Source organism: Lepisosteus oculatus, chromosome 4 (genome assembly GCF_040954835.1).
Source record: "Lepisosteus oculatus isolate fLepOcu1 chromosome 4, fLepOcu1.hap2, whole genome shotgun sequence".
Taxonomy (NCBI): domain Eukaryota; kingdom Metazoa; phylum Chordata; class Actinopteri; order Semionotiformes; family Lepisosteidae; genus Lepisosteus; species Lepisosteus oculatus.
The window spans coordinates 53,545,211-53,566,022 of NC_090699.1; the positions used below are offsets into that span (position 1 = coordinate 53,545,211).

Here is a 20,812-nt window from a genome sequence, read left to right on the forward strand (position 1 = left end):
ACATTGTCATAACTCAGTGAGCAGCAAAGATTTGATATGTCAATCTCAAATTTCAGCTTCCTCAGTAGAAGAGCCATAATGATAATGAGAATAAAGATATTTATAATCATTTTAACAGTTATTTAATAATAGATAATTTGGCAATAGGTCATATCAAAATGTTAAACAACAATTAAACAGAGCTTTCCCAAATATGTGCTCTGTTTCCCAAAAAAGCATTGCACTCCATTCATTTCTACAGTTTTTTTAAACAGTCTCATTATTCATACTATTTGTTACTTATGGAACACATTCTCATTTTTTTGTTCAAGTGTATTGTAATATTACCAGAACAAAAAAAGAGAATCTAGAACAAAGGGAAAATATGGAAGATGAGTTTAAAGCTCTAGAACCAAAAGGGTAGGATTCATAGACTTCTAGTCTATGAAGGGAAGGTCATGTGAAGAAAGCTGTAGAGTATGCTCTCTTGCAGATGTACTGAGAGGAGTCTGTTCAATGCCTACCTGTGATGTCTGTTTGCCTGTCCTCTGACTCTTCATCAGCCTGCAGTTTCCGTTCAGTGTCTCTGACCTCCGGTACATAGAAGTCACTCTGGCGAGCAAGAGGGCTCATGTAGTGAATCAGGTCTCCCCGGTAAATCTCAAGGAAGGGGTGAGCACACAGCTTTCGCTCCTGGGAAAGGAAAGAATGGAAACAAAGAACGGCTCAAACATTTGTCTCTCCTGTCACAAGGCCCACCCATGTCCCCAAAGCCGTTGAAAGAACGTCTTAGAAGGATTCTGCAGTTTTAAGAGCTGCCAGCCATTGTTACTACTCATTATTCATATTCCTTCATAGAGATTTCTCTCAGTGAGCATTATAATGTGCCCCTCACTTCGCCACTGACTGCATAATGGAACGAGAACTGAAGGCTGAGTCACTCAATTGACTGGAGAATTGTAATGTTTAATTGAGCTTATAAATAACTGCTATCTTCAGGGGTGTGCAATTAATTTGGTAAATACGTGCTGGTTTAAAAGATGTATTTTAATAACTTCTGATAGGTTCAGAAAATTCCCCAGGTGCGGGGAACTTGAAGTTCAAGTTCAAAAGCACAATGCTAAAAAGCCCTCAGGTACGTCAGCAGAAAATAGTGACAACTCCAGGCACCGTGAATCAAAAAGTTTACTGGGCTTACAGCAGACTTTGGTAATATCATGCATAACACAGTTTTAACATGTCTGTTCAAATTAAAAACTAAAAGGGTTTTTAATTGAAAAGACATTGGGCTTTTCAGAACCTAAAAGGTTTGCTCAAATTTAACTGTACTTTAGGTATCAGATGTGTGCACTAAGCACAGAAGTAAAACTTTCAAATAATGTCATCACACTATGTGAATTACTGTAGTCTCAACATCAGGTTTTCCTACACAGGAAAACAGCTTTATTTCTGTATCTGCTCTTGTCAGATTTGTTTTGCTGTTATTGTTTCTTCCTTGATTTCTGGTCAAAAAAAGGTCATTTTTGAAGTACAATTTGTAAACAAATAAGAACAATATGTCCCTGATTTAGCAAAACGCATTATCTAGAGCTAGTTTCATCAAATGAAACGCAGTGGTATGCATTTTCAGAGTGCGGCCTGACTCCAGGCGAAGCCTACAGCACAGGAAAGGTGAGGCCCAGTTCGGCTATACCATGTACAGTATATCGCCTTCAGGAGCCAGCCTGGATATCGCACTGACTTAATGGAAAGAGCTTCAATTGAATGTGTTCGCTACAGCTGCCCCCATCTCCCACCAGTTCAGTCATCTGTATCCTCAGCATGCAAGCAGCTGCCTGTCAGTGGGCTTCAGGAGCATTCGTCCTGCAGAGAACCTGCTGCGTTTCCACTCCACAGAGCGCCAACCAGCTGCCTCCAACTTATTTATTATTTTAGTTCTTTACACAACTTCAAGTGAAATCAGACTCCCAAGGAAAGCTGCAAGAGAGAATGAAACTGTCACCACTTGGGCACTTCTGCCATTAAATACTGAAGAGCACTTGCACCAGTGTTAAAATTCTATTTCTTTCCTTATGGTCATGAAATACAAATTAGCCTGAAATGTGGTCTTCATAATAATTACTTTTATAACTAAAATGGTTTATATTTGGGGAACAGTGCTCCTTACAGTATTTCAGCATATTCACGTTAATACCATGAGGTTTATTGATGTAAAGTGGATTGCTTTGCCTAAAAATTGGCAGCGAGAAAAAAACCTTGAAAATGTCAAATGCTTACAACATGACAACAGGATTTCAGAATCTCTGTGTTACGATAGTGGAGGGCACTTAGCAGAAGAGGAAAAGTCTGATAAGTGGGATTCAGATAATTGGAATTCTACGGGACTGCATTTGAAACAAGATAGAAGCTGCACCTCCATTCATGCATTTCCCCATCACAATTCAATTGTGGCTGCTCCTTATATCTCTTCCACTACCCCCTCCCCCAATATATCCTCTGATCTTGAGTTTGATAGTTTTATTTAATGCATGAGTAACCTTTCTTGCTGTATCCCTGAATTGACTGTCCAAATTAAAACCGCGTTGTTCTTTTCTGTCGGCTTTCTGAGCCAAATGTAGAGAAACTACCCCAACGGAGACCATTAGCCGACTCCCAGTTCATTAACTTTTAATTTTGTGCAGTTTTGTTATGCAGTGCACACAACTGATTACCGAACGCTTACCACATATAGGTTTAGAGCGAAACAACTCGCCCCAATTAAATTGCACTTAATGAGAGCATTTAATTCTGCCACAGACGAGACACAAGCAAGACTCAGCTAAAAAAAACCTGAATTTTCTGATACATAAAAGGTGAGGGCAAAATATCAGAGAAATTTTGCATTTGAAACTAATTAGGATCCCCCTTCAGCCAAATTGTAGTTCCGTTTTTATCTATATAATTGTAGTCACTCAGGAAACTGCTGAAAGGTGATTTAACACTGATGTTCTGTTAAATTGATCTCACACAAGCTACCTATACTGTATCCTATTGCAGCTCAGCTGGAACAAGAAATATTCAATTTCAGAACACTTTATTTCTCTACATTTTAAATTGTATGTGCAAAAACTTTCACAAAGTTTTGTCGGTTTTTCAGGTCTGCCACATGGCTGTTATGTGATGCGCAACCTGTTCCTTAGAAATGGAGAATATGTTTAAACTTATGTTTCTAACAAATACGGACTTTAAATAACATCTTCTGATCTTAAGCTATTCTAAAACAGATACTATTCCTCATGCTTACTGAATTAAACTTTTATTTCTTCAAAGGCTTTTACTGTGTTCTGGAAGTGGGGCACAAGCAGGGCAAGGACAGTTAATGTCTTCTTGTGGCTGTTTTTAAAAAAGTTCACTGCTGGCTTCAAACACCCCTGTGACTGATCAAATCCTAACATCATCGCACAATTCTTCTGAGTTCTGTTAAATAGTGATATTTTTAAAATGAGTACGAATGTCTTCAAGGTATAGTTCTTAATTTCAAGAACCCTTAGACACCAATCACAAAAGACCATCTACTGTACATTTCAAAAATGCCTTCCTTTAGTATGGAGGTTCAGAAATCTAGTTCATGGCGCAGTGTTAATAATCTGTTCATGCAAATACGAAAATATCTCATGATTTACAAGGCAACGATACAGGAATCAATCTTGCTTCTAATGTGTATGTATACTCTATTTAAGGAACAAGTAATAGGTTTATTCCATACTGAAAAGAGAAGAAAAAAAACACATCCACCTTGCGTCTGGGCAGAGGCAACATTGACAGTGACCTGTTTCTGGACTGAACGCATCTACACATCTACTGCTACATCTGTTCTCTTTCTTTTCCCGTTTACAACTGTTTTTTTGTGCAATATATGCCAGGGACCCGTGCAATAGATTTATATTTATATCTATATCTATATTTACATCTATATTTATATTCATATGTGTGATATGATTTTTCTGCATACTGTTCTGTTCTAGTTTGTTCTTTGTGTGTCCGGACTGTGAGTAACTCTTTTAGTGCACATCTCACTGCACTGATTGTATTGTATGTATTGTACTATTATTATTATTGTATCATTCGTTACACTGTGGCTGTGTTGTCTGTGTAAAGCTGCTGCTGCACTGCAATTTCCCTCACAGGATCAATAAAGTATCTATCTATTTCATTTACCTTGCAAATGTAGACCTACAGCACTTTCTACTAGTAGTATTTTAACATTATTCAATATCTCCCCCCAATGTATGATGATTTTGAGAAAAAACAAATATTGCAAGCCACTTTAAGAAAATATAATAAAATTTCTCTTCTAGCTCAACTGTGTCAATTCTTCGTCAATTTTCATCAACTGAAATGCAAATATTCAGACAGATATCAGAATGCCTAGCAGAGAAGCGTTTAACTATATATCCAATTTCATTTTTTGCATATATGAGCTCTTACGTTTCTTAAACATGTACCCAAAGCACCATTTAGTATCATACTAGTGCTGTTTAATCTTCATTAGAATTGTCTGAGTTGATCAGTGTGATGTGCTACAGTTTTTCTTTCTTCCAGATGAACTATTTAGCCAATTTACTTTACAGTCCACTTCCACTTTTTCACTAATATTTACATTTGAATACTTTTGCAAGTACTGTAATATGGATTATTATCACTCCTTTATCAAAAAGGTCTTCGTTCCTGGTCAAGATCTCAGAAACCTGGAGCTAAGATTATGGATGCATGAGGCACAAGAAAGGACCGCACCCATGACATGAGGCCAGTACATCTCATAGGCAGCAAAAGGTTACATGGTTCATTTAAATATAGCTACATATAAGCTTCAGATTTTATTAAACATCACATGCATCATCACATCCTTTGTCAATATGACCTTCCATGTCATTTCAGAAAGTCCCTGCACTACAACACCTTGGTGGACAAGTAACTGTTACCATGAGGTGCTGGTGTCATATCAATGAGCAGGTAGGAAATATGCATCTGGGACAGTCCTAATAGGCTGCTAAGTGTTTTTTCTGTTCACCATTGCATTGAAACATTAAATCAGAAACGAGATCAGCAGAATAAATGTAAAAGATGTTTTAGTTAAATTAATAACACTGTAATTTATATATTTCTAATAAGCCACACATTTCAGGCAGCCAGTTGACTCTTCGCTATTCTGTCCAACTCCACATACTGTTTGTCACTGGTGTACTCGTGAGTACATCATTACATAATTACAGTATATATCCATCCATTTTCTAATGACTTTATCCAATACATGGTCACAGGGGAGCTGGAGCCTCTCCCTGCAAGCAATAGGCACAAGGCAGCATACTGTATACCCTGGATGGAACACCACTCCATCGCAGAGCACACACAAACTCACTCCAGGGCTAACCTTCCCAAAAGCCCATTTAACCTGCCAGTATGTCTTTACTCCATTGAGAGGAAAAGGGCATACCCAGAGTAAACCAATGCAAACATGGGGCCAACACACAACCTCACCACACATACTGTAGCACTTCAGGAATTGAACCAAGGTGGAAAAGCTAATCACAAAAAACATTTACTTACAAAGTTCATATATTTATTTGAACACCGAATAATAAATGAGCCACTGTTACACTATAATCTACTGTGAGTATATAAACTATGGCAATAAATACCGTCTAGTAGGTATTTCAGTGTTCCTTCATCAAAAGGCCAACTTAAGCAATCAAAACAAAGATAAGGCCATTCTAATGATACTGCTGTAACAATAATTTGCTGCTGTTAAACTTTTTTTCACTTGAATATTGCCATGTCGGGAAAAAAAATGGTTAAATGTTCAGCTCAATGCTGAAAACATCCATTATAGACAGTACAACAATTCCTCCTGCAGGAACAATGTCTACGAAAACAGGAAAGCGATTTCACATCACTCCTGTTCTAGAAAGTTAATGGACACAGAAAGACCAAAATGAAAACTGATGTGTAAAAATAAGCTGCAAACTGAAGTGTGACAATGCTAATTGATGCTTGCTGCTGTGTGCTGACCTTTAAGTGCTTAGCTCTTACTGAGAAGACTTAATGGCAGGTCATTCAAAGACAAGCAAGAGCTATGTAGGGCAAACAGTGAACTAGCCTTAAAGACATGCTTTGCTAAAGATCTCTGAGCAGTCAGGGACACTAAAATTAGATATTCTTGTATAAAGTCTTTCGCCCAACAAAATTAATCTTTTTAATTGATAGATCTGGTCGAGCTGCTAGATTTGGAGTTAGAAAAGACACTGCCTGAATTTGGGTCAGCTGTTTTATAGTTTATGAATCCTATTTGGACTGTATTGAGCAGCTTTCATCTCTTTGAATATAATGAATAAAATGCATTGTGGTGCATTTCTTTGAGGAAAGACCTTACATTTCAGGACACAATTTCAGTAGCTGTTCAGGCAATTAAATCATAAACTGCTGCTGCTCTTGGAGAAATAAAACCTTGAGGAAAACAATTACAACACAGATAAGCCCCAAATGCATTTTCAGCAATAAAAAGTGAATATAATAAACATTGAGGTCACAAATGTTCTCTTTATAACAAGTAAGCGAGACTCTTAAAAATAATTATTTCAGCTGCACATTTCTTGTATTGAAATTGTCAGCTTTTTTTCTTGGATTTTGGCATGTGGCTACAGAGCAGAGCTATTCCATTTTAGAATAAATTGATTAATAATAGTGTTCTCTAAACGTTCTTATTGAGCAAGCATATACGTTTACTGACTTTCCCTCTCTACTCTGAACAACCCCCGAAGCAAAGTAGCACTATGCTAAGTGTACCCGCAACTCTATTATCATTCTTCCTGGGATCTGGACTTGTGATCTATCCCAGCAAACTGCCGGCACACCATCAATTAGTGTCAAGAGTCAACTGAACTGTAACAGTGATCACTGCTACTGTGAAGTGCATGTGTACTGTGCCATAAACAGCATGCAGCCCACAAGAGCAGAAAAACAGGAGAAATAAGAAAAAGGCTTTCACAGCCACCAAACACCACAGGGAGCTGGACAGCTACAGGAAATAAGTAACAAAAAAAAACATGATTTTGCTTGTTCTTGAGAAGGCCCAGTACGTCATGCTGAGATGTGTTAAGTCAGCCCACTGAAAATACGTATGCTTCTGCTCCTCTTGCGCCTTTTCCCTTAGACTGTCAGATGAAATTGAGGACTTTATTTGTGATCAAATTTTGTTTATAACCACATTCTCATATGAAGCAGAGAAGGCAGTCTGGCATGAAGAATGAACATCAACAGTTATTTCCATTGATCTTGCTCTAACATGTTCACCTTTCAAAAAGTACTCACTAAGATTGTATAACAGGTACAAGCTGCAGGCCTGATTAGGTTAAAGATTGAAGCAATTGTAGCACAAAATGATAAGGCAACACATTTTCCCATTTATTTCCTTCTGTTTTTCCTCACGAAATTGACATTGCCTTCAATGTAACTCTGCTAAGTTTGTACACAGGATATCTACTGTATATTGTGGTAACTATCAGCTGTTTTCAACCCTTAGTCCAACAAAGACTTCCCCCAGTATCTACAATCAGTTTGTTCATGCAAACATTGTGATTACACCTTTCAAAGAGGTCTTCTTTTGTTCTCTTTCTTTTACTCAATGTTACTCAATGTTACCATCTAGTCCCTTATATATACTACTCCCATCTTTTGTTGTCTCTTTTCCCAAGGCTTTCTCTGCTTCATAGGACCATCTGTATATAAGGTACTGTATTGTTCAATTTTTGTCTTCAGCTACCAGGTTTCAGACTGACAGATTAGAAAAGGTGGGGTCTTTTGGACAAAGACTTTTCTTTTAAAGCACAAAGAGATCCCCTATCAAAATAACAATCAATTTTGCAAATGCACTTTATCTCATTTTCATTACTCTTTCTTTTTCTGACATCCTGTTTGCAGTTGATGACTTTGGCCGACACATACAGTAAATGGTGACCTCATGTAGAGCATCCACTACTTCATCCATGATCAGGGATTCTGTTCTCTTCAACATCATCCCATACTGAATTGATAATTTCCTAGTTTTTGTAGCCAAAATTCCCATCTTAATTGCCATAAAATGGCCCAATTCCTCACCAAATGCTATATTGGGGTTGCACCAAATGCACTGAATGCACAAAATGCTATAGTCCTAATAGTTCTTCAGTAATAATTCAGTCAATATTTTATCTTCAATAGAGCAAGTAAAAGAAAATCAGAAAGAAGAGACACAATGCAATCTTTCTCTGGGTGTGAAGACTGCACTGAGGAAGAGTCAGCAGCCAAAACAGTGTGTTTACCTTTACTTGTTCCTTTGCAGCCAACATATACTGACACAGCTTCCCACTCAGTTTTTTTTTTTTATCACAACAAACTGAAGTTAAACAATTGCAATTGGAAACAATAGGTACTCAGCTATTAACTTTGGACTGTTGCATTTCTTTTCTCTCTATCTCAGTTCAATAGTCTTCTATAAAGAATGAGCTGTGGCTGGCTTTTCAATGTTCCCTCCAGATCATTTTCTCAAATGCCACTCTCTGGGGTTCCTTTCCACCTTACAATTCCTTTAAAAAAGCAAAGGCAAGGCCCCCCTCTTTTCAAAAATAGGATCCAGGAAATTAAAAACAACACACCATACAGTATATAGTCGACAGCTCTGTTTCCAGATGATCTCCCCCCATTTCCAAGATTTCGACAATCTGTTTTCTCAATTTACAAGGCTATTCTCCCTGCCTGAATAAATGATATAAGTGCAGGGATTGATTAGTTTTAATCTAAGCTTCTGCAAGGTATACCATATGAATCACCCAACACACCTGTTGTGTGGCGCCCCAGAGCAGCTATGTAAATGAGATCACATCTCCTCGGACCTGCTGATAATGAAGAAAAGCAAAGGAAAACAGCCTGACTGTTCTCTCATTGAAGAAGGAAATCAAAAAGAACTTCTGAGTTCACACAGAGATAGAGACAACTAAACAAATCATCAGAGTGAGAATTCAGACAGAAAAAAAACTAAAAACGCCGGAGAGTAATTACACTGGCACTCAGTCCTGATTAAACTAAGTGATATTGGTTTTGTTTTTTTTAGTTGCTTTTCTTTTTTACTGCCATCAGCTGCGATAAAATACAAGTATTAACAACTACAAAGTGTTTGGATCACATTTAGTGCAGTGTCCTTAAAAGTGTAATCTGTGCAGGATCTACAGTGTTAGTAAAAGATTTCGCCATGCAAATTCTACCACATATCTCTGTCTGTGATCAGGCTCTCTGAGATTAGTTCCAGTTATAGTCCTAATTACTTTCTGGTGGCTTCATTAAGATAATTGCTTCTAGTTTTTTTTTTTGCTTTACATAAAACCTGTTTCATTGTTAACTTTCAAAGGTGTTTTGTTTGAGATTTACAGTGCAGTACATTCAGTTAAAACAACAACAACAAAACACTGGGGAAATAAACCAATACCTGCTTCAAAACATATTATATTATAAGGAACAAGTAATAGGTTTATTCCATGCTGAAAAAAAGAAGAAAGAGAACACAACGTTTTGGCCGTGGAGCCTTCTTCAGGTGTGCCACCTGATATATTATATTATATTCTTTTAACTTTAACAGTTACAGAAAGCAGTTACAGAACTGTTTTAGCCTGCAAGAATTCATTCACATTTCAAAACTGTTTTCACACATCAGTAGCTGAAAACAGCTAAAGTCTGGATTCTGATTCTGCAGCTTTCTAGACTAAACAGCTTTGGTGCATGAACTTTCTAAACACTTAACTACCCAACATTTCCCAACAACATTTATATTTTCAGGAAACACAGAGCAAGTTCTGCAGTTTTACCATTTTATAGTTAATACGCAAAGGTATTCTATTGCTGCAAGATTTAAAATAGAGATGCTACTGTACCAACTGAATACCAACTGAATGCTGTGGTAAAAAGCCTTCTAAATAAGACATAAGGAAAGAAATTTCTGATGTAATAGTCAGAACAAACTAAAACAATTTAATAACAGATCTTTGTAAGAGTTTTCATGACCTTGAGGACAAAAAGCTAATCAAGAAAGGTGAGTGAATGCACTCTGCAAAAATATCAATCTGCACAGGTGAAAGACGATTCTCCTTTCTACTTCAACCAACACTGACATTTTCCCATTTTTATAAAACACAGAGTACATAAAAGAACTTATTTTCAAATGCAGTGTAGAAATGTGACTCCAGCAGGGTCATTACTCCTGACCTGGCTTGAGTGAATTTTAAACAGACGCCTGCTGTTGTACATTACATCTCAGAAATATCTCAAAGGTGGGAATAACATCATCAGGAATAGCAACTGGACCATTTTGGTAATAGTCACTCTAACACCCATTCATGGTAATAACATAGGGTGACGACGACTGGATTTGGACTATAAACCCTTCTGTAGCACTGTTGTGGGAAATGCACCTTGTGTATGTCTCCTTCAGTGTCCTCTGGAAATGGCCAGTTGCAATTAAAATTAATTGGACTGTGTTGTGACTCCTTGCATCCCTACAGCAGTATCTTAAAATGAAAATGTAGTATTAAGAGAGAAAACACAGGATAAGCATGCACAGTGTTGAAGATGTGTACTTAAGGATGCCTCATTGGGAGCCTTCACAGATGAACACAAACTGCAACACACATCAAAAGCCCAGGCTATAACTTATTGAAGATTACAATATTTATTTTACAAGAAAAACAGTTAATATGATTTATTTTTCAGGTTCTAACACAAACAAAACAGAAGACTCTTCAGATGAAGACACCACTCTAAACTTACAGTAATTCTAGTGGCTACCATCAGCTGTGATCTAGTCACAATCCTCTAACCAACACTGACTTGACGCCAACAACACCAACACCAATCCCTAGTGAGTCAATTCCACACCTTTAATACGACTTATACCTGTGCACAAACTCAAACATTCCAAAACATTGCAATTGTTCAATTAATTACACTCTTCACACCCAAGACTTTCATTAAACTATTTCTTTGGCATCCCCTTGTGGCCGACACTGTCATTACAGTTGCTTGTTTATTTCCACAGGAGGCAATCCACCACAGTATTAACGTCAGAAAACGATGAACAAGAAGTCGCAATACAGATGAATTCAAATAAAAATACCATTGCAGGAACCTCATATTATATTTTAAATAAATATAACTGAGATTTCACTAACACAAACTTCAAATGCATTAGTTGGATTAATGGAATCCATGAGGGGAATACACTGTATGCATATGCAGTACAAATTCAATACTGCCTTGTTAAACAGATCATACTTTTCTAGAGAGAGGAGTCAAACTGTATAACAAGTCGGAACATAAGCAACTGTGGATTGGCATCACAGAAACCCGTTGATTTCCCCCTAAACTGATTTGGGGGAGCTTTTCTGTAAAAGCTACAGAGCAAGCAATATTTTTCATTTTTTGGGGGGGTCATTGTTGTTTTAAAGTCTAACTTGTTTCTAGCAGAATAAATGCTGGATTTGTTTGCTTATTATTATTCATAACAACAAAACTTAATTGCGCATACTGAATGCTTTTAAGACAGGATTCTAAAGTAGTTAACTGCTAGGAAAGGACCTACTTCAGCCACCACCTGAGTGATGTGCAGTATTTATTGAAACACCCACATTCCCTCTGAGGAATACAGGGAGGTCAGATTGAACATGTGCAGAGTGGAATTTAGCCAGGACACTGGAGACCACTCCTCTTATGAACAGTGCCATGGGAACTTTAATGACTTCAGTCAGGACCACATTTTAACTTCCCATTCAAAATCTGGCTCCCCCTTACAGCAGCTTGTTTTTGGTTACTATATTGAAGCATTAGTATTGGACATTCTGGTCCAGAGGAAACAGTACATACTGGTTTTCCTTGTAGGTGCCCTAGGCCTTGCTTGGCTGGCCAGAATAGGCTCGTAGGCTGAAATGTACATTGATGAATACTTAATCACAATATCGCTCCATCCTCATTACATTTATTTCTGTGATCTGCCACATCACCACTATCTATTGATTAAACATTCAAATATGAACGTTATCTAATTAATGCGTTATTAACATATGAAAAATGGATTGCACACAAACTATATTTTCTCTTGTCAAAATCAAATTAATTGCCTGGTCATAATTGAATAATTTACAATGCAATCTCCAAAATACTCATCTTAATTAGTGCATGAAGATTTAACAGCTTTTATTTTTCACACTGTCACAATGTCTCTCTAAGGTTGCTTAATATACATACTGCAACACAGGAGCCTTACTGCAGGATTTTAGACAAACTCTTGTTAATGGCATGGACCTTACTTACTCTCATTTCAAATTTCAAGGGCATCAATCAAATATTCTCTGAGACATCTTCATTCATCTCCTTATCATCTGTCATCATCTACATGAGCCCTATTCATCCATTTTCTAACCACTTCATCTAATTCAGGGTCACTGGGGAGCTGGAGCTTCTACTAGCAAGCAGGATACACCCTGGATGAGACACTAATCCATCGCAGGGCACACAAACACAGACACACACTCACACCAGGATCATTTTTCTCAGAAGCCAATTAAACTATTTGTATGTCTTTGGACTGTGAGAGGAAACCCACACAAACATGGGGTGAACATACAAACTCCATGCAGATAGCTACCCTTGGTCCTGAATTGAACCCAATGATCCAGCACTGGTGAGCAGCAATGATAACCACTGAGCCAAAGTACCTCCCCTAGAAAAAGTGTTGTTGTTCTTTTCTAGACTTTCACTGAAACTTCTTGATCCATTTTGTACAGTGGTGCCTGAAATTGTATGCTATTTAACTGGTGAATTCTTCAGTTTTAAAAGCATTACCTCTTTCACCTAAATTGTGCACTATTGTCTACGTTTCCAAGCTTTCTATTAACCTTTTTTGCCATTTAGTACTTTTAAAATTCATTCTGTTGCTTCTGGGCACCGTGCAGTGGATGTCTTTTTCCCATTTAAATCTTGCATCTGATTAATGACAATATAGTACAGTCCACATCATGTTATTTTTTAAAACAAGATTTGTATGTGCACTGTTCATTTTTTTACAGCCTCGACTATTGCAGACTGAAAAGCAATATTGAAAACTGATCTATCCAAGAATTCAAAATGACATTTTTGTATGACACTGTGCATGTAGAAAGTGTCTCCAGTGCATCCTGCAATAAAGGCAAGACAAGATACATTACACAGAATTCTAAATTAAATACAGAAGGTGTGCCTCATCACTGAATCAATCTGAATTGTTTAAAATTAATTCTCTATAGCCACAACACAGGATGGATTATAAGAAACAATAAAATAGGCTAAAGAAACCACAAAGAACAGTAGAATATTTTAAGTAAGTCTCAAGCTTAAACCTGTAGCATCAACCTCAAAACAGGATGAAAGAGCCGTGATAGTATTCTAATACTGTGTTTTAACAGCTTACACTTTGTAGTTGCACTAAAAAAAACAAACTTGACAAGGCCAGACAAAAAAATAAACTACAAGAAAGTTCTCAAGCCTTTCTTGACTGTGTAAGCCTTCTTTCTGTGGTGATGCCTGTCAATTTTTTGCTCCCAGTGTCTTTTCACTCATTTCCCGTCGCCAATCTTAATAATATTTTCCCTTTCACTATTGGTTTTCTCTTCCACCGATTTCACTATAGAATGAATCATTTCTTTCGGTCTGGTTTCATTTCACCCCACTTTGCCCAGATTCTGCGACCGCGCTGTGGTGTTACGTCTGACAGATACAGACAGAAATATAGAGAGAAGGAAATCGGGCAGATTGACACCCCAGTGTGTGACTCAATAAAATGTAATGTTCCCCAAATAGAGAACCTCTTCACAATCCCTTTGTCTAGACACCGAATTGAATTGAGGAAGGAAAGAACAGACTTTGGTTATTGGCACTCCTACCTAGTGAACTTAGTTATTAATCTGGCATTAGTGGGTTTGTTTGCTTAATGCTTCACTTGGCTGCAATAATACGTTCTTTTTACTAACTTCCTTTTGGTAATGTTTATTTTTAAACAATTACATAATTGATTAAAACTAAAACAAAAGCTAGGAACTGCGGTTCTGTTCTCTTTGTCCTTTTTTTCTGAGGCATTTTGAAGTGGCATAAGTGAGATGTTTCATTCCTGGACACAAAACAAAAATTTACATTTCCTTAGAAATGGTCTCAAGAGAAATCTTAATTTTGACCACTGGGCCACTAAAATGAAGAAGAATGAAGAGCTGATACCATGCAATACCAGAGGGAACCTTACTCCAAAAGGACACAATTTTGACCTTAGACACTTGGGAAGAACTCAGTAAACAAGCTGGGCGGGTGGAAGATGTGAACATGAGAAGGAAGCCCCTTGTGGGCTTGATAATCAAGATCGATGTGCATTTTAGAAGCACAAACTGCTTGGCTAACAATAAGTATTGACAGCAGATTGTTTAATGTTCAAGATGAAAGGCTGTTTGCATACTGATTAGGGATCAGTAGATCAACAAAAGACCCCATTAGCTAAAGCTCAAAACTCCCTTGGGTCTTTCCTCCTGTGTGTGCAAAGTATGACAGCGCAGAAGTGAAGAAAGCAGTGTGGGCCTCCACTGCACAATAACAGTGATTTGACATACAAACTCAAAGGTCACAACTTGGCAGACCAGAAACAGCAGTTTGATTTCTGTTTTCTGTTATCAGTCTCTGCATATAGAGGTCAAGCCAGCCTCTCACAGACACATGGGTCAAGAGGAGAAACCACCACACATTTAGCTCAGCAGGAATGTGCTGTTATAACCTGATCCAGGGGTTCCTCCATTCTTTGCAAAACCGAATTGACTATAATTATAATTTCAAGTGGGAATTCCAAAACATGGGCACATGGCTTGCAAATGGCTTGCTGCCAACAGTCTTTAAGAACAGATGGGACCGTGAGGAAGCAACATTTATAGTCTCAAAACACGGCCAATAACTGTCCTGCTGAGACTGAGTCATAGAGATAGGCAAGCATTGACCCATGTTATGATGGCTTGATTCCTAAACTTTCAAGTCCAGAAGCTAACTGAATTCATGAAAGAGGATGGCTGCATTATTGGAAATTTATCACGAAGATTTCCAGTACCTCACAGAGGAGTGTCTATTTTCTGAGAACATGGGAAAGGCTTAAATAAAAAATAATAATCAATTCCGACGGGAACAGAATATCAAAAACAGGAATGAAACGTTCCGTGAGGGAGTATGGTGGAAGCAATTATGTACCTACCCTGTCATAATCTCATCGATTTAAGATTCGAATCTACAAATACTGTCTCATATACTGTAATGTAACTCTTTCAGTGGGTTTTGTAGATCATCAGTTTTTTTTAAAATATGGATCAATTCCATTGAGATCAGTTAATGAGCAGGTAATTTGTTGAGTATATCAGAGATCATTTAGCAGTAAAAAATAATGGAGGTACTCTTTATCTCTCAAGGACCAGAGATGAGGACATACTACTTAACTACATACTTAACTGGATTTGGGTTCTCTTGGAACATTTTTGAAAACCTCTAGTTATGCCCAAGGGACTTCTGGTCATTGACTAACTTATACTGATGTTGTACCGAATTAACACATCATATACTGCAGGGTTAAGGGATGAAAAAAAACATTGAGCTGAATTATTCTGTAGTCATTAAATATCTACAGATTATAAATATCCCACAATCTATAAAACCCCTCTCGGCACAGTCAACTTGTTTTTTGATGCAGTACCCAGCACATTCTCCTTCAAATATGCCAATGAAAGCTACCGGGTACTGGCAACTTGAGAGCCGTGGTTCTGCTGAACTGTAATTACAGTATCTCATCAGCCCTGACATTATTATGCTTCACTTGAGTCTACAGTGCCATAATTGATTATTTGTTGGAATGAATCCAAGCAACAGAAAAGAGAGAAAAACGTTTTCAAGAAAAAAGAACATTTACCATGTACTTGATTTCTGAGTCTGCAGCTTCATTATGGCTTCAAACAGGACACTGAAAGCTTATCAAATGCTTTTTTCCAAAAAAAGATTTACCTACATTTCATTTACCAATGAACATAAACCTAGGTATCCAGAGATATTCAAAACAAAGGCTGCAATTCTCATGATCATTTTCAAAGAAGTATCCTATTTACAAATCATAGAATACTGCAAATTGTAAATGGTCTTAATTTCTGTATTTTTAAAATTACTGTGTACAGCAAAGGCAACTTGCCAATTAAAGTTCCATTTCAGAAGTAAGTCCATAGGGTGCATAACATGACGCTAGAGAAGAAATCACTTACTTCTCTGGCCTTTCAAAGAGAAACAAACATGGTTTACAAAAGACAGAAAGAAGAATCAATCTCAGAGGACTTTCACAGCCACAAGAGATAAAGTACACTGTAGTCTCTGTCTTTCTGTAGAAAGAAAATTTAAACAATTGAAAGGCTTATATTAAAGTCCCCGGGGTGAAGGTGTTTTTCATCTTTATTTTTCCATGCAGAATTCTGAAGTATTATTTGCTGTGTATACAAAGCCATAAATCTGTGAAGCACAAAACCATTAAACTCCAAAAGATTATGTTTTTTTAAATCAAAAAGCATTCAATTAAGGTTATACAGGAATGGTCCATGGGGTTCCTTGTTGGATCACGTCATGCCATTTAATGCTATGCTTTTCATAAGAAAATTATTTTGCTTCTTTTACTCCTTTCCAGAAGGAGAGGGCTTTATATGGTGCATGGACTAATTAAGAAAGGAATGAAACCCATCAGAAAGTGCCACACTGCTTCAAGGCCACAGCATAGGCAGTGGTATCATCCTGCAGAGAATAATAGTACTGGATTTATCACTTATTACGTGTCAAATTTACACTGAGGAATTTGACACTGGTTTAGAAGCTTTGGGGCTTTCTTCCTTGATCTCTTTTATTGCACATTTCATTTACCTCCCTCTGAGTCTTATATATCTTATGCTGGGTAAAAGATGGGCAGCAATCTGTCAATAGGAGTAGCCATCATTTGCTAAAATTAATTTCTTGTCATGAGATATAATTCCCAGGAGCCATTGTCTTCACCACATACTTAAAACTCTACAATGGCTGCAATGCTATCAATGCAAATAATTACACAGACCTTGAAGCAGCACAGCACTTTCTGATGGGTTGCCTGACATTGCCAATGACATTGAAGCGTTGGGGAACGTTTCATTTTTACACAAAACTTATTAGTTTATAATACATTATAATAATATAATACCCATAATTATTTCACATACTGTAAATGACTCCTTGACTTTACTGGCTTCCTGTGAAACCCTTCCTTAAAAAACCTCATTAATAAATAAAAGAGGACAAAACCAGTGGAGTCCTCGATTTTATTTCATTTCCTCACAACCTGTGTGGTACCGCCTATGGCACCACATATTTACTAACTAAAAACATGCAAACAACTAATTGAAACACACAGTGTCACGACCACCAGCCAGCGGAGATCATCTCGCAAAAGAACTAACCAGTACCAGCAGCGGGTTAATAATAATAACAAGCGCCGCACTATTTAAACCATCTTAACCCGCTTCCTGCTGCTCAGTATTGAGTTTACTCCCCGAGAGCTCTACCTGGCGATTACTAAACATTGTGTCACTCTGGATGTTGGACTTCCCCTTTTTTGCCTTTTGACTTTGTACCTCGCCTCTCGACTCGGATTGTTTGCCACCTGTGTTTGTCCTGGATTGTACCCTACCTTACTCCCTTCAACAATGATCTCGCCTCTCAACTTGGATTGTTTACCACCGGTGTCTGTCCTGGATTTCAACATTCCTTACTCCCATTGACCACGATCTCGCCTCTCGATTCGGATTGTTTGGTGCCGTGTCAACCGGCTACTCCTGCGGCTGCACAGGATCCATATCTCCTCATTAGGGTGTCCTTACACACAGTTCAAAATTGGCACAAAAAGAACCAGGCCTACTGTGCATACTTCTGAGCATTTAATGTAGTTATTCTCTTAAATCTATAGATGGATTTGATGCTTTGGATTTGACCTTTATTAATTGGACACTTTACAGGTTAAATGTTGTCCCACATGAGAAAAGCCTCTAATAACTAGGAGGCTGTTGTAATACAGTACGCCACATAATGAAAATTATGATTTTCTTAATTACATGTCTGTTACTGTTTAAAAGCCAGAAAAGAATCTTCCCTTCATCAAAGTTGCTGAAATTCCTTTCAGGTTTTCTTTAACCCCCGATAGATCAGCATCTGTCTAATACAACCGAGGTTCTAATACACTGTATTTGCTCAGTTATGCAACTGACTCCCACGCACATCAAAACGCCTACGCACCTGCTTTTGCATCTGGTAATGATCCCTAATACAACATCCCCAAAGCTCCCACAAAGATTGGCTAGGAGACCATTGCATGCAGGATTAGGAAATTCACCCTACAGCTGAACAGGCAAAATCTAATAAAATGCTGGACTGATATGAAGACCTTAAGGCCTTCCAAAGTAACAGTTCAATGCGTTAACACTTCCACAAAGAGTGCAGAAAAAAACCTTTTCTTTGCTAATCATTACTGGCTAATAGAAACCTACTGCATGCATACCGAAAAGTGTATGTTTTGGAAATTAAAACAAAATAATTATTATAGCAGCAACTTGATTGCGTTTTCACAAAGGGCCACAGAAAAATCACTCAAGAACACTAAAAAGAAGTTTAGAGACTGTGGGCAGAGGTACAGAAATACACCAGCCCAGTGAAGTCATAATGAATTCAAACAGAGCCTCCCAGAGGTACAGAGAAAGTACTGTCAATCACAGTGTTTGCTCGGTGATCCATTGCAAGAATGAGCTGTGATTTATGTGATTTTTCAGCTTCAGGAAGGTCCAGATATGTGCCATATTAATGTAGAGCCCATTCATAATTATGGTGACAAAACTGAACCAAATAATTTTAAACCAAAAACTCTGACATTTATAACAAGACGTTTCGGAACCAACTTTTAAGACTAATTTAGAAGATCACCAATACAGAAATCACACAGAAGGGTCAACAAGTGCTGTGAAGCAACACCCGTTACTGCCATACCACCATGCCACCCAAGTAACAAATAGAATATGCATTTTCTATCCCATTGATCCATTTTCCAACTGCTTCTTCCAATTCAGGATCACAAGGAGCCTGTCCTGGCCATCAAGGGATGCAAGGTACAGTAGGATACACCCTGGATGGGAAGCCCATCACAGCAAAAACACACAGACACACACATTCATGCACTCACACCTAAGGCCAATTTTCCCAGAAGCCCATTAACCTACCAGCACATCTTTGGACTGTGGGAGGAAATCAGAGCACCTGGATAAAAACCCACCTGAACACAGGGAGATAATATAAACTCCACTCAGACAGCCCCAGGTCAGGAATAGTCCAGAGAGGCTGCAATGCTAACCACTGTGCCACTGTGCAACCCACAAGTAGAGCATTTACAATTAAATTAATTAGAACATTTCAAAATCAAATCCTGATTGTATAATATGTATTCTACAAGGTCAGCTTTCACCAGGCTAAAATATGTAGCACAGTGGTAGAGTCCAGGACTGACACCAAGCACATTTTTATGTAATGGTCACATGCTCCTTCGAGAACATTTGTGCAACTGTGCCACTTTCAAAAATCTTTCGGCACTCTGAGTTTGATGTGGAAATGATGAAGATTTAGCAGGTTGCCTGCAATTAATTTACTGTTAAGAGCCATGCCTTTGAGCTATAGAAAAAAAGTCTGTGGGAAGGATTCTGACACTCAAGAGCAAAAAGACTGCACACAACTGTGCAAAAGAACCCTATTGGCACTGCATGCCATACTGACAGGATGCACAAATGTGCTGCAGGTTGATCCAGCTGCCTGGCACTGCTGGCAGACAAATGCGTTCCCTGAGTGAAAAGGCTAAAACACAACCAGAACAACAACCGATACCCAGGCTTTAATGAGCAAGCAGAAAAATGCTAATTTGAAGGCTGAATTAGCATATAAAAGTTAAAGCTTTCCTTGATTAATGTGAATGGCAGACAGCGCCAAGGGATCTCTTGGGACTTTAAAGCACAGCCAGAGGGAAACCTATGAGCTAACAAACCACAAATTGATTGTACTCTGTCAATTAGTATGCAGAACAAGGCCTGGCTCTACCAATATTAATGGACTGTAATTGGATTTTCTGTCCGATAAGGCAAACCTTTCGCAAACAAGTTAGCAACATTACAAACAATCCATTTAATTGGAAAGCTCATTAAGAATTCTTACTATTTGTAATGTGGAGTAATAAAGGAACAAATCAGAAAGTGCTAATTTTTACATGGGTTCTCTCACATTAATCTCAAGTATGAGCTATGCAGCAGATCTGCGGCAGTTAAGTACAGTACCTCCGCTTTTGAGTTTGTGCTCTGACAGCTCTAAAAAAATAGGTCCTCAAACATTTAAAAGGAATAATTAAGGAAAGCAACTTGTCAACTCACTTCAGTCAGATTTTAAGGAAACGTTTTCAAATCTGTGAGCCTTTCACAAACAGGTAATGCTAAAAGATACAGCCTTAATCATAATTATTATGCACAGCATAATGTGTGTATGGCATTTTCATTGCACTCCTATTCACTCTAATGTGACCAGAAGGGAAATGTTGCTCAAACAATGGAAATTAATTTAAAAATATTTTTGTGGCTAATAAATGCAGTTCATCACTAATGTTGAAGCCAAAGGAGTGAAAACTGTCACTCTCCACACA

At 37.9% G+C, this 20,812-nt stretch overlaps 1 protein-coding gene across 2 annotated transcripts in view; it reads right to left on the reverse strand.

The window, feature by feature from the left end:
* Positions 1 to 20,812, reverse strand: part of LOC102696702 (testis expressed 264, ER-phagy receptor) — a 145,510-nt gene that overhangs the window by 21,067 nt on the left and 103,631 nt on the right. For both annotated transcript variants that reach the window (XM_015347378.2, XM_006630701.3), the window contains exon 3: positions 504 to 672. In XM_015347378.2, coding sequence (XP_015202864.2) covers positions 504 to 672 — 169 coding nt within the window. The remainder of the gene's footprint in view (positions 1 to 503; positions 673 to 20,812) is intronic.